Source organism: Oratosquilla oratoria, chromosome 5 (assembly GCF_046742065.1).
Source record: "Oratosquilla oratoria isolate Oo_2021 chromosome 5, ASM4674206v1, whole genome shotgun sequence".
Lineage (NCBI taxonomy): Eukaryota > Metazoa > Arthropoda > Malacostraca > Stomatopoda > Squillidae > Oratosquilla > Oratosquilla oratoria.
The window spans coordinates 2,283,846-2,300,000 of NC_134781.1; the positions used below are offsets into that span (position 1 = coordinate 2,283,846).

At 40.4% G+C, this 16,155-nt stretch overlaps 1 protein-coding gene across 4 annotated transcripts in view; it reads left to right on the forward strand.

Moving 5' to 3' along the window:
- The first annotated feature begins 1,516 nt into the window (after window positions 1-1,516).
- The window catches only part of LOC143025331 (uncharacterized), a 92,706-nt gene continuing 78,067 nt past the window's right edge, over window positions 1,517-16,155 (forward strand). For 2 of the 4 annotated variants that reach the window (XM_076184819.1, XM_076184821.1), the window contains exons 1-2: window positions 1,517-1,659; window positions 10,557-11,214. In XM_076184819.1, the coding sequence (XP_076040934.1) occupies window positions 10,965-11,214 (250 nt within the window). In that variant the 5' untranslated portion in view covers window positions 1,517-1,659; window positions 10,557-10,964. Of the gene's footprint in view, window positions 1,660-10,556; window positions 11,215-16,155 lie in introns of those variants that run through there. The other 2 variants (XM_076184820.1, XM_076184822.1) reach the window with 2 other exon arrangements.

Genomic DNA, 16,155 nt, shown 5'->3' on the forward strand with positions numbered 1-16,155 from the left:
GGACGCGTGGGAAGAAAAACCTACTCAATGGAGTATTTGTTCTACACTCAGCCTAGAACGAAGGAGAACGTTTTAGTTAATTGACCAATGAGGTCCAACCTCCATAGACGCAATTCCTATGGGCCAATCAGAGGGTTCCTGTAGAAAGAACCAGAGCGCCTTGAGCGTCAGAAGAGTCAGTTTGAGAGTAGAGGGTACGATGTAAAGCTGTGTGCCTCGGGGCGGATTATTCGGCTGAAGTAAGTCCTCTGTACTCCCCCTGTATTAGTCGTAAGATAATTAACTCAGCTAGTTTTTCATCTAGTGTTTCATGTAGTGGTGTAAAATGTTTATGGTAGTGACTTAGACAGTGTTTTTCGTTGGTAAATTATTAATTAATCAATTAATTTTCTTTCACCCCCGTTAAAAGTTTTACGAACGGGAATCTTCTGTTTTAAAACTTATTTACTCATTTGAATGTAAACTTATTTACTCACTTGAATGTTCAGTGATTGTAATCCTTCATGTAATCCTATTAACTTTAATGAATAGTGTTAAACGTTATCTGTGCGTTTCATTTTTTCTTGATTTTTATAAAATCAAGTGGCGGCCTTGAATTTCTTTTAAGTTACCCAAAGACATGGGGTCTTGGGAACTCAATCACCCATCACTCTTACTATGTGTTACGAGTCTGACAGCTTTGTAATTTCTATTTGAGTTATCTCAAAGACATGGGGTCTTGGGAACTCATTTAATTTACTTAAGTCAGATATGTGAGCGAGATTCGTAACGATATGTATATATATATATATATATATATACATATATATGTATATATATATATATATATATATATATATATAATAATGATAATAATAATAATAATAGTAATAAACAATAATAATATTAGAATGTTGATGAAGAGAAACCCTTTGCTGTATAACAAAATTGACAATCATCATTACAGGTCATGGCTCCCCTGAATTCTTGTCACGTCTCCCTTGGGGGCCGTGGTCCCCAGGTTAAGAACCACTGACTCTAAAGATTGTGAAGAAACAGTTTCCCTTATTGTAAGCTCTGAGAATAGCTTAAATGGAGAATAGAAGACAGAACGAGTGTATCTCTTTAATGTATACTTCAATTAACTAAAGACACATTTACACTGAGCATCTGCGATTAATAGCTGTCGATCACACGCACGCACACGCCCGCGCGCCAATACACAAACAGGAGATAGTGAAGAGATGGAGCGTGAGAGAACGGGAGATGAGAGAAAGTGGAGGTAAAGAGAGACATCCTGAATGAGAGCGAGGGTCGCGCTATCAGGATGAAATATCAGCGCACATGAAGATAATTTAAAGATCCTCCATTGTATCTGTGAGAGCACGAACGTTGCTAAGTGCGGGAGTTGCTGTGCTTAACTCTCCGTATAGAGTTCCTGTATGTGTGTTCGCAGATACGTTTTGTAGCTTTGGAAGGAGCGAGGCGAATGAGTGCCGGTGGGTAGGAGGAGAGCATACATCATGACGACAGCGTCGATGGAGGGGTGACTTGGAGAAGTACAAGCTGCTTCCTTCAGTGCTCATTGGCCGGCAACACTGATGCCGGTGCTCCTCAGTGTGTGTGAGAGAGTGACCGGGAAGAGGAGTGCGGGTAGTCTCTCTTGGCGGGTCTAGTGTGGTGTGTTCATTTTCCAACCTGTGTTCATGTTAGCATTTGGCTTCTGTTGTGTTGATCAAATGTGTTATGGCTTCGGGGCAGGGTTTGGGTGGTGATGGAGGAAGAGGTAAGTTGCAAGATGAGATGACGTGTTGGCAGGTACACAACAGATCCCAGCCACACTCCCAATGGCCATGGTGTGCCCCCTCCATTTGCAGTTGCTTAAAATTAATACACCATAACGCCTATTTGCAACTTGTGTTCGATCAGATTGGTAAAGTGGGATTATTTCATTGAGTTGTTGTTGAACAGATGATGTCGTGAAAGGGATTACTCAGTTGAATTTATCTCCTTACACCTGGTGTGCTAATTTAATCAAAGTTTAACGGATTTAGGCCTGATTTTGTAATTAATTGAGGAGCAGCCTGAAGGTGGGAGGTGTGGTGATTTCGACCAGTCGTGGAAATGCGCGCTTGGCAATAACGTCACAAACCCGTACCAGATTGTAAACACGAGAAAATAGGAAATATTTTGAGCGCCAAACTACTACAGATTTTCGTAGCGGGTTTACAGTAATACTTACTGAGATTTTTAATTCATCCATATCTTTCGGTTTATACCCTTTCAAAATTGTGCTAAATTCAAGTACACATTTTGATTGAGTTTAGATTCTTTTCAGAATTGAATGTGCATTCTGTATTTCAGTTTCTCTTTGCAATTGCGAGGCTCAAATATCACCTATAACTGACTTTCAGTGAGATATTTATTCGCAAGCCAGCGTCAAGTTCCTATAATGAAAATATGACTTAATGTTCTTAAGGAATAAATTAGTTCATGGATGAGAGCATGGGTAAACACAACATGCTTCGCAGAGGATATCTCTTCTCGTAGTTAGTCCTGAGCCGTGTCAGTAACAGGTCCTGCGCACTTCGCTTTCAACAACAGTCCATCCCATAATTAAGTGCGGGTGCTCGTTGCTGGTAGTTTTGGCACCCCACGAACCGCCTCTTACTCAGCGCCCCCGCAATGCCAACGCGGGCAGTGTAGATCCGTGACCCTGGGTTTCCTCCCCCTCCCCCTTCTCCCCCCCCCTCCCACCCTTGGCTGCCAGGCCCTACCTACCGCCTTGCACACCGCGTTTGACTAACCCAGCCACTGCTGAGGTGGGTGCCACGGGGTGTGAATTAGTTCGAATTGCGTCTTGCAGAACCTAGGCAAAGTGCCACCTGGTACTGAAGGAACAAGTAAAAATAGACCACAACACCTTTTTTAGAGGCAGAAGCACCGAGTCCCTAGCAAGCTCTCTGAAGCTGAATAACATCGTCTGGTGTTTGTGTGCAGCCTTGGTGGTCCAATACAGGACGGCAGGCTAACCCTTGTGGGACTATACAACCAATGGTGTCAGTCAGTATAAAATCTATGGGGGTTATCACTATGGCGTAGGATGACAGGCTTACACTGCAAGGGTGGTCTATTATATTCAGAAAATTTAGCGAGTTCAAAACAAGACAGTGTGTACGGGAGGTAGGGTTGTGAACACCTTTTTTACCGGGTGACACTTAGCCTTCATTTTTTGTGGTTGTCTGGCGTTTTTTATTTGTTCCTGTGACACACCCCCTTAATAACACCAGGAGGATCCTGGCTGCGACCCAAGTCGTCACCTTTGCCCTCTGTGGTCGGGATTCCCGGGCAAGTGAGCGGAACACGATCAAAATCGAGGTGCTACTGACGGTTATGATTGTTGTCATTATATTGTTATTATTATTATTATTATTATTATTATTATTATTATTACTATCACTATGCTTATGTTTAGATACACTATATACCAAGACTTTTCGTTCGTATATGTATTTGTGTGTGTGTGTGTGTGCGTGCATGCCATGGGGTTTTCTTCACTGTGGATTTGGGTTAACTGTAATCCTTTTTGCCCCCTCCCCTCAGCTAAATAATATCGCAAGGGTGCAGCCTGAATAAAGACCTTTGGATAAAATTACCTTATGAAATTGATGATGTAACACTACATGAGTGTGCCTGAGCCTTATTGGTGATTAAAATAGCTTGGCTGCATTTTATTTTTTCTGGCTAATAACGTCAGACGATTTCACTCAATTGAGGGTTTGGTCGGAGGAAGCCAGATGTGGCTGTGTTGCACTTCAGGGAATTTTATTTAGTTAAAGGGAGAACTCCAGACAGAAGGAGGGTAAGAGCATAAGAATGGAGGAGACTGCAAGAGACCATAAGGCCTACACTAGACAGTTCCATGTCCTTTACCACCTGTCATCCCTATCCATTAAAGTTATCTAACCTTAAAACAACCAATAGTTTCAGCGCTCACTTCGTGGTTACGAAGTCTGTTTCATTCTCTAACCACTCTGTTGGTAAACATGCTTTTGCCCATTTCTTTCATAAACCTAAATTTGTCCAATTTAAACCTATTACAACGAGTCCTACCCTGCTGTCTTAATACCTACATTCTATCTGTTTAACTGGCGATTTTGTGTGGCCGAGCTCCTCTTTCCGCCCCCCGCGAAGCGAAAAGATTTAAATTCATGTTGCTTCGCTCTTCCACTTGTAATGAACAGTTGTACCTTTGTTATGGATTAAGATTCTGCCAGCAATCGCCTCCACTGCGCGCGCGCGTGTGTGTGTGTGTGTAAGGAGGAGATTCGGGGGTTCTCGCTGTTAGTTTAATTAAATTGTACGAGTTTGGCAAGACCAAAATTTGTAAAGGGCGTTATATGCTACTTAGGTAGCGCTCAGTTTGTTAAGTAGAGGTAGGATAAATATGCCGAGTAATGAACCCGATAGATAGGCCGGGATAGAGACGACGACATGACGTCATTGCTCTGCACGAAAAAAAAAAAAAAAAATGCAAAGGATCAATATTATGAAGATGACACCGACATATAGATATTAATTGGAAGAAACCTATTTATTCGAAGGAAGTACGAATCATTGGGAATAGAAACTAAGCAGTTACGATTGTTTTTGTATATTTTGTATTGCAGACATGGCTGTTCCGTGCTCCTTGCGCATGCGCTCTTGCGTCGTCGTCGTTCATCGACATGGCGAACGCATACTTCCGGGCGATGTGCTGTACCTCTTCTTCAAACTATTATGTACCAATCTTTTACTGTGTTATTCTGATTAACGCTAGGCTGATTGATTGAGCTGCGTATTCTACAATCAGGGAAAGTCACAGTAGGTTATTTGGCAATTATTTATACATTGGTAACCCCCCCCCTCAAAAAAAAAAGTGTTACATGAGGTTATTAGAGATCGTAAAGTTAGAAAATGTAGTTGTGACAAATTCATTTTTCAATTTCCACTTTTGCAATAGATTTAGATTTTACTTTCACCTTTGGTCTTATTATGTGATATACAAAACAAATAACATTTGTCATATTCTGTTCAAATAATATAGCAAGAGTTTCGATTAAATTGTATGTAATGTAATACGTACAAAGAAGATATATATAATTGTTGCCACGACGTATCTGCCAGGATGTCCGTATACTGTAAACTATGTAATTTCTGTCTTAGGTGAAATTAATATTTATAAGATAATGTACATTTACATAATATTATTTATTCTTATTCTACGCTTTTGCCTAACTTGCAAATCAAACTGCAGAACATTTTCCTTCGACTGAAATAGAAATAGACATTGTTAATGGTATGTTACACTGTTGATTCCTAGAACCATGGGTCGTATAATTTCTCATAAGAGCATTTTATTCAGCTAAGGGGAAGCCACCCGCATCTAAATCAGACGATCTTTTAGTCTACTGGGTGGTTGATTACTCCCAGCTTCGCATACCAGTGCCCCTCCTCCTTTTCCTCCTCCTCCTCCTCCTCTTCCCCTTCCTCCTCCATCTGCATAACTCCACTTAAGTCCTCCATTCAGTGCAAGGTTACCTCTCCACTCTACCTCTCCTGTTAACGTGGGTCTCTCTCTCTCTTCCTGGGTTCTCAATATGTGCGTAGAACACTTCCCTTTTATGGTACTCCACACATCTCCAACCGCCTTCGCATCACACACCCTTCCTACATCCTAAGAACTACCCCAACCGCCCCCTCCACCTCCTCCTCGTATCCTTCACTTCCATTTCTTGCCTCATGGTTCACATTTATCCTCCTTTTTTCCTTTCCTTGTCAATATTTTTTACCAAATTTCTCCTCCCCCTCCTCCTCCTCCTCCCCGTCCTCACCCTCAGCCGCACCCTTTTACCCCTCTCCGTCTCTCCAGCCAGAATATTTCAGTCTTTTCATCCTGCGACAAGTAAACACGTTTCAGGCATCGAGAGCTGTGTAGGAACTCGAGCAGCCTGGGTGGGCGAAAGAATCGAACCAAGGACACACCGAATTCCCCCAAACCAGGGGTTGTTGTCGTCATGTCGTCAGTCCTTTTCAGTCTCTTCATTCTTGTATGATCTTTAAAGTTGTCTTCTCACTCTTCTTTCTTCTTCAACCCCCATGGCCTTCAACGCATGCATCACGGTGGCGTCTTTTCTTGGTTTTGTACCAACTGATATCAGACCATTTGGTGTAGCTAAGGGGGTGTATTCTGTCTGAATGTGGTTTCGACCTATGTAACCCCACTTCAGATCGGAGTTCATCCCTTTAGCAACTTAAAATTGCCTGGCCTTAGACGGAAGAAAACCCAAACAACACGTCACCATGTTGAAGAGGTTAATTCTTGTACCTACGTCGGTATTCGCTGTATCCACCCATCTTCATTCTCATCTCTTTTTGATTCATCCTCTAAGTGTACCTGAACCCACCATCTTCTTGAACGAATCTTTCGCCTCTCCCAGATCTTTTCGCTCCGTTTTCGTTCTGAAATGTGCACTTGAATTTTTACCGTTAACATTCGAACGCATATCCTTTTTCAAACATCACCTATCATCAGATCTGGTCTTTCCTTCCTGCGACTAGATCACTGGTTCTCAAAGCAAGGGTCACGACTCAAACTAGTGTCCCTAGGATGTTTCCAAATGACTCTTGGGCGAAAGAAAAAGAATAATGATTATATGTGGGGACATGGATAGAGCGCGCGAGTGACAGCTCCGAACACAGCATTCCGAAATGATGAGTAATCCAGTCTAAATAACAACAGGTCAATTCACTTCGGAACTGAACGATATCAGAGCGATATGATGTCATGAGGAGGTACGACAATCGACTCACTCGACTTGTATATTCATTATGCATCAGCATCGTGACGACCTGCACGCTTCCACATGACGTCATGTCGTTAGTTTTCTTTTCAAAGTGAACTGGAGTTTTTATTATGTAGACCTAGGGCTAATCAGCAGAACATAAACTGCATTTATGGTCACAAGGTCTGGACAAAACTGAATTTAGGGTGACAAATTTTGTGAAGTAATACACGGCCTGTATAATTGCTCACACTTTTTTCTTAAGAATTCCACGCTGCTATCGGATTAGAATTAGAATTCCAAACTATCCGTAAATCTTGCGACAGTATTTTGTAGCAAATTCTTACCATGATAAGATAGCGGAACAAACTGAAAAAAAATATCGACTTCATCGAAAATGAAGTTTGAAAAATGGAACCCCAACGCTCCAAAAACCGATGTTACGGTGAATTATTGCGTCATGAAATCAGTTTTTGTTTTTTAACTTGGCGGATTTATTGGAACTGATATGTTAACCGTTGGAATAGTAATCTCGACGGAAATCCTGAATATTATCAGGCAACGTTAGTGGAAAAAATCTCTACCAACTATATTATACAAACGGAGCATTGGTAAGCATATATATATATATATATATATATATATATATATATATATATATATATATATATATATATATATATATATATATACTGTATATATATATATATATATATATATACATATATATATATTATATATATATATATATATATATATATATATATATATATATATGAGAGTGATAGGTGGGGAAGGGTAAACGAAGATGGGCTAAGAATACATTTATTGTTCTTACGTTTCGGTTATTATAACCTTCCTCAGAGAACTTGTTACAGAACATCTTGGTCACAACACTTATACCCGTAGTGGGGGAACTTGTGAAGCTTCGAGAGTCAGGTTTTTTCTAGCGCATTAATTACTATATATATATATATATATATATATATATTATATATATATATATATATATATATATATATATATATATATATATGTTTAAATTGATTCTGCAGCAATAATGATGGGCTGCGTGTTTTACTCTGCTTATCATCAACTGAATAAAGTTGTTTGGCGTTAACCACAATGAAATTGGTAAATGGTTTCACTGTCGCGAAGGACTAACAATAACAACATCAACTACTTGCAAGTTGGTTTAACCTTGCCTGGAAGGACACAGGAAGAGCTATATAGATAACTATTGTCATCTTATCTTGGTCTTTCAATGTTCACGGTGAAAACCTCTTGATGTTATCGGAATGATGCGAACGTATTGGTATTTTGTTTATATCCTGTTGCTTGTGCAATCTTGCGAGTCACTTGTAACCTTCATATTTATTATATCTTTAAGTCGCTATCGCAGCGAAAAAAGGTTAAACAAATGTTAGGATAAACCTATTTCAAACGACTTGATCATCTGCATAGACCACACTTGAGTTAGAACTTAATATAGAACCAACTCCTTAAACTACCGTGATTTGAAAATGTCTCCTTCATAAGGCACACCGAGACGGGAAGGGCGGTAAATGGGTTTCAGTGTGTATTAGTGGGCGTATTCTTGCATTTGGTTACTCCCTCAAAAGGGGGAAAGGAGATTTGGCATGTGTAATAATAAATGATAAGTAATAAGGTATTAGATCTTGAGAGCTCCACCCGTGTTGATATATAATCATGGGAGGGGCCAATATCACTTCGCTAAATGGAAGATACACATCCATTGTTGCAAACAGGAAAACATGCATTGTGTATCGGAATAAATTAGATATATCTCTCATTGTAACGTATTTGGTATATTTCTGTATACTTTAGCTCCCGTATGATCGTTGGTTGTTGTAAACAAGTTTGTGTTAATGAAATAAAGGTGGATGGGATGTCCGTGGTGAAGGAATATGGTTTGGTTTGAGTATCCGAGGACAGTGAAAAAATCGTTATTGCATTAACTCGTTAGTTAAGATAATAATTTGGTCATTTAATTCTGGCTGACGTCAGAGTATTTTATTCTACTGAAGAGATACTCCTTCTCGTGTGGTGTATCGACTCGTTTAAATTTATGGAGTTATTTCTTTTGGGTTTTAGTGACACTCCAATAATCACGCAACATATTTTTTTTTTTGCGATTGGAGACCAATTATCACCAAAATATATATATATACTTACAATTTTTAACTTTACTATTCCTCTGTTCTGCCCTCCTTAAATTTCTCCTTTACCGCCCACTACGTCTCGATTGCTTAGGTACGATATTGTCACTAGGGATGGAAGCTGACTGGCCCGTTTTTATATGACCAGGATATGGTTAACTGTTCTTCATTCATTTTAACCCGATGAAGATTTGTTACCGAGTAATTGGTCGTCAGAACAATCTATTTATTTGTTCATTCATTTGTTTTTTTTTGTTTATTGCATCCGACCTTGTTATGGGCCAAAAGGTCACCCGTCGGCATGTGTTATCATTGTAACTCATTGTAAACGAGTCCGAAGCCTTGGACAGACGAGTGCATCCGGACAAACAATGGTGCGACATATTCGATGCTCGCTGCTGGCCGTCAACACTGCGGTAAGTCGGTCCCCGTCCTTGAAAGATACAATATCCACGGTTTGATTACCGCATGGGGGTATCGCGTGAAAGTATACATAGATATGTCCATCGATGTGCGAGTAAGTAGATAACAGGTCACATAGGTATTTGGCAGCAAGCAACTTCAAATATTAAGTTCAAACCTGAACCATGAGAAAAGGATTCGAGTCAACTGCGTCAACGTTCCCTGTCACCTACACTAGATTACCTAGTTTGATCATGTTAGTGTATACATGAATGATTTTCGGTATTCCACTAAGCTTGTGTCTGCATATTTTATGTAAACTAATGCAAAGATCGACTGTTTATCTTCGGTCCTTGACTCCCCCAAGGTTCAGATATCCCTCAGTTCCACCTCCACCTCCTCTCCTCCCCCTTCACCCCCCTACTCATGGCGCAGGAATCTCATTGCTCAGTTTGGTTCGATTCTGCTGCGTTGACTATGTGCCTAGAACACAGACCACTGAGTCAAGAGCTGCTGCGTTTCTGTGGTGGGAAAACAATGCGCATCTCTGTTTTTTTTTCTATTGTTTTGCATCAGGCGCTTTGGTGTGACCGAACCTGTCGCCTATTTTTTTTATGGCTCATCGTATGCACATTTGTTTCCACAAGTTACGACATACAGCCGCCTCATAAGTTCGCCGACAACCTTGAATTTCCCCTTGCTATTGACAGGTGGTATTGTCGCTGCCGTTATAAAGGATTACAAAGGATGAGCACGCCGACAGAAGACCTTTTGGTCCATAATTAGGTCGGATGCAAAATAAATAAATGGATGAATAAGTAAATGAATAGATGAAATAGATAATGATAAATAATAAACAAAAATATTTTATAAAAGATAAATAAACAAAAGATAAGTTATATTTATATTAAATAAAAGAAATAAATGACAAGGATTACAGCATATCGCTTAGATGTTTATCTAAATTAATCTTAAAACTTCGAACTGTACTACATTGCACGGCTTCTGCAAGAATTTTATTCCATTCATTTGCTACACGGTTGTTGAAGTTGTTTACCCAATTCCAGATTAAATCTACTCTCTGACAGCTTGAGACCATTATTTCTTGTCTATGTAATGATGCACCTGATAACTGGTATAATTGTGTTTTAATGCTTCATTCATATTTCAGGCCAATTAAAAAATTGAAGTGTAAATACATTTTTCGTATCATTTAGGACAAAAGTTTTTAGCAACATGTGAATTGTTTGTTTGATATGAACTGCTTTTGTGTCGTCGCTGTTAGTCTTGATTCAAGACACTGTAAAGTGTCGGACCCTGGGAGGCGACATATATCCGCCATATTTGTGTAGTGGACACCAAGGAATTTAAGATAAAAAGTGTAGATAATCTATGCAGATAAAAGTTTAAGTGCGGAAGTGCAGTGACGAAAACGCGGAAGGAAAAACACACGAGAACTGGCCATGAAAAATATGAATGGCATAGTTAAAAATGGAAGACACATGATTAAAAAACAGGGTAATAAAAAATAAAAAATAAAGCCCGACAGAGGGAAGCGTATACTAATAAGGCACAGAAAATGAACCCAAGCCTTTCCAAACCAAGCGACAAGCGTCGTCTGACTTCCGCTATCCGCACGTCCATTGGCGGTAAAAGTGCCCCTACCCATCACTCGGCCATGGGTGTTGTGGCGGTGGTGATAGTGGTGGTGGTGGTGATGGGAGCGGTGGTGGCAGGTGGCACGGGAGTAGAAGCCCTGACGCCTCCTGAGATCAAGACATTGGCTCTGCCACCTGTAGAGCAGACAGAAGAACCCATTACATATAAAGGTAAGTTCATGTTTGTTTTTTGTTTTTCATCATTCACTGTGTACGATCAGCGTTTCCCAACTTGGGGTAGACAGAATAAAACTGCAGGATTTACTGAGATTGGGGAATGTTGCTCCTAAAGGTGCAGAGCAATAGATGAAAATAATTACTTCTAGAAATTTAGTAAACATTATAATATCGATGAATCTGAGTAAGAGATGGAAAAGAAGATATAGCTGCACTGACTTTCCACTACCTCCCACGCAGAATTCGACCCATCCTCATCTTTTCTCAGGTGCTCCCAAGCCTTAGATGCTCCTTTGGGCTCACCCACTCTAGCTTATCCCGTAAGGTCATTCGTTAGGCGAGTCACATGATCATAGTACTGGATACTTGTCACATGCCAACACCATTGGACAAATCCTGGTTTAATGATCTTAGAGATGTAGTGCCGAGGAAATGCCTCTCGCTAACTCTCTCTCTCTCTCTCTCTCTCTCTCTCTCTCTCTCTCTCTCTCTCTCTCTCTCTCTCTTATATATATATATATATATATATATATATATATATATATATATATATACCAAGGCTTTTTCCCCCTTACAAGGGAGGTAGCCATATATATTAATGTAAGTCAGATGAGTGGTAGGGTGGTGAGGTAACACAGACTGATAGGTTTTTATTTCTGCCTTTTCGACCTCACCAGGTCTTCTCACATATAGTATGTATCCTGAAGAAGTCCTGGTGTGGACGAAGCGTCAGTAATAAAACTTCAACAGTTTTCCAAGTCTATCTCACCACCCTACCACTCATATATGTATATATATAGGCGTGACAGCCTGTGACTTTAGCCACTACACCAGCAAGTTTGTATGTTTACCTTATTTACAGAATTGTATACAGGAAATGAGCAGTGCTCGCAGAGACATATTTGGAACAAAAATATGATTTCTGGAAAATATTTGGTTCTATTCCTCAGAGCAGAAGGTTGAATGAAATTGTTTGACGCATATTAGAGCAAAGTAAATGATTTACGTCTTCGTAACGCTGAGGGTAAACCAGTTTTTATACTCATGTTCCGAGTGTATTATTGTTTGTTTATTTACTTATTTGTTTGATTGTTATATTTTATTCATTTATCTATTTGTTTGTTTGTTTTGTCAGGGCAGCAACAATGAATTCCTTTGTGTCTCAACAAAAGGGGTTAATTCATATATTTAGACGTAGAACTAGAGAAAAATACGAAAAAGAAAAAAATATCTCGTCTGTATCAACATATATCCACACATTTCAAAGAAGATAAAACATCAAGTAAATAAACAAGTGAATAAAGTAGACAAAGATACACAGTCAATTAGAGAAACAAACAAATAAACATGTAAAATGTTATCCCGTAGAGAACCGTTGTGCATCGACTGCTGCAGAAAAAACGTCCGTTGGAAATTCCCGCCACTGCTTGACCTTGCCAGCGCGGGAAACCTCAGCCCAATGGTATATATAGACGTTCACGCAGTGTGTGTGTGTTTCATCATGGCATCACCATGGTCTTGGATCACGTGTTGGACTCGTGATCGACAGCTGATTCCCTCCCGGAAGAGGGCTCAGAGCTCGTATATGACCAATCTATGGGTAAATGCTGTGACACGCACACATGCACCCAACTCCCCGCCCACGAGAGTTGGAGTAACGACCCGCAGCGGAACGATACTGAAATTATTTCAGCCCTGGGCTGAATTCGAACCCGCCGTAGTGGCAGCTAGGAACTCTACCACTGCGCCACGAGTGTGTGTGTGTGTGTGTTTGTGTGTGTGTGTGTGTATGTGTGTGTGTGTGTGTTTCACCATGGTCTTGGATCACGTATTGGACTCGTGATCGACAGCTATTTCCCTCCTGGAAGAGAGCTCAGAGCTCATATATGACCGATCTATGGGTAATGCTGTGACCTTACACGCACACAAACACACACACACCTTGCCCACGAGAGTTGGTGTAACAACCCGCAGCGCAGCGATACTGAAGTTATTGTGTGTGTGTGTGTTTACCTAGTTGTATTTATTTACCTAATTGTAGTATACAGGAAAGGAGAAACGTCCGTTGGGTCCCGTCTTCTACTCGCCAATTTATCATTCCTAGCCTCAAATACGCGTACAATCCAGTCATCATATTTATATTTGAAACCATGTATTGCACGAGCTTATGCTACATCACTTTCTAAGCCATTTCAAATATTTATGCATCTACAAAAAAAAAATTCTCCACATCCATTAGACGTGTGTGTGTGTGTGTGTGTGTGTGTGTGTGTGTGTGTGTGTGTGTGTGTGTGTGTGTGTGTGTGTGTGTTTACTTAGTTGTAGTGTACGGGGTTGGAGAAATGCTCATAGGCTTTTTTCCCCTACATACCGGGTACGTCAAACCTTGGCTTGAATTCTTTTATAGTGTTGGCTTGAGTTATTTTTCGTTGAAGTAATATCACAAGTCTACACTTCTGTGTGGGAACTATTCTTCCTGACATATTTTTTCTTTTTTCAATTTTGTACAATGACCTCTTGATCTTTTTTCTCGTACCAGTAATACTTTTCTGTCCACTTTCTCTAGTGTGTGTGTGCGTCTGTACTTAGTTGACCTCTTCTCATTTCACAGATGGCGAGTTAAGGCATGTCAAATAGCATGGACCTTATTTTATTATTATTGTTACTATTGTTATTATTATTATTGTGATTTGATTTATTTTCTGCCGTGAAAGGGCGTATTTGCTCAAGAGTATGGTTTTTGTTTCCCAGGAAATTTATTCCAAGTCACAGTGGCCACGATAAAGAATTGAATGGTATAAGACTGATGCTATTCTCTCTCTCTCTCTCTCTCTCTCTCTCTCTCTCTCTCTCTCTCTCTCTCTCTCTCTCGCTCGTTCAATTCTGAAAATGTTATGGGATTAGGACTGAGTTATCAGTGCACACCGGAATCTCAGTATACTGTACCTCTCTCTCTCTCTCTCTCTCTCTCTCTCTCGCTCGTTCAATTCTGAAAATGTTATGGGATTAGGACTGAGTTCTCAGTGCATACCGGAATCTCAGTATACTGTACATCGAGTCACCACTGTCTTAGATCACCTATTACCCTGCCGAACGAGAGCTCAGCGTTCGTATGTGGCCCATTCTGTAATGCTGCACACACACGCACACACATACACACACACACACACACACACACACACACACACACACACACACACACACACACACACATACGCACGCACACCCATACGCACACACACGCACCTGCAAACACACATACACACACACACGCACACACACACACACACATACACACACATACACACACACACACACACTCACACACACACACACACACTCTTACACATACGTACGCACACACGCACTTACAATCACACATACACACACACAAGCATACACAAACACACACACACACACACACGTCTACACACGTACACACACGCAACTACAAACACAAACACACACACCTACAAGCACACACACAAACGCACACACGCACCTACTAACACACATGCACCTACAAACACACACACAAACACACACACACACACACACACCTACAAACACACACCTACAAACACACACACACACACACACACACACACACACACACACACACACACACACACACACACACACACACACACACACACACACCTACAAACACACACACACCTACAAACACACACACACAAACACACACACACACACACGCACACACACCACCTACAAACACACACACACACACACACACACACACACACACACACACACACACACACACACACACACACACACACACACACACACACCTACAAACGCACACATACATGTGCGCACACACACACACACACACACACACACACACACACACACACACACACACACACACACACACACACACACACACACACACACACACACACACACACACACACACACACCAGGGTTGAGTCCATTTACCTGGATATTCCAAGTACAAGTAGTCATTCTGCCATGTACTTGACCACCAAATCTAAGTACATGACATTGTAATTAAGTACAATTACTTTATTTGATAAAAAAAATCCTGTCGCATATTCGTAAAGCATCATAACACTCAATGTGCACAATACTATGATCACAAAGTTCCTAGAATCTATATACAGTATATAGATTTTGATTAAATACAATGTACTTGTTTGTACTTGAAATTACTTCTTATTTTTCAAGTTCTTTGGGTCTAAGTACAAGTAACACTGAATTGTTAAACATCAAGTACATGTACTTAGACTTAACCCTAACACACACACACACACACACACACACACACACACACACACACACACACACACACACATACACACACACAATCCTTGCCCATCAGATCTGGAGTGCCGGCTCGCAGTGCAGCGATGCTAAGTTTCCAGCCCTGGGCGAAGCTCGACCTCGGATCGCTCATTTAGCGGTCGAGCACGGTACCACCACACCATCGTGTTTGTGCGTGTGTGTTGTGCGCGGGAGCAAACACTTGAAAGGTGTTTATGTTTATTAGTGGTAGGATGTGTGGTTAACGAGGTAAGTGGTATAGGATTGAGTCATCCGTGTTATACTTATATATATACAGTATATGTATATATATATATATATACTGTATGCGCGTGTGTGTATAAAAGAGGGCCGATTTTCTGTAAGACATGTGGAGTTGAAAACGACAACATTTTTTAAGTTATTTAACCTTTTCTGGTGTTTTCAATATCTCTGATGGTTTTCTTTCCTTCTGTAAGACATGTGGAGTTGAAAACGACAACATTTTTTAAGTTATTTAACCTTTTCTGGTGTTTTCAATATCTCTGATGGTTTTCTTTCCTTCAATTAAGTTTGTGCACACCCAACCGAAAGGAAAGAATACCATCAGATATATTGAAAACACCAGAAAAAGTTAAATAACTG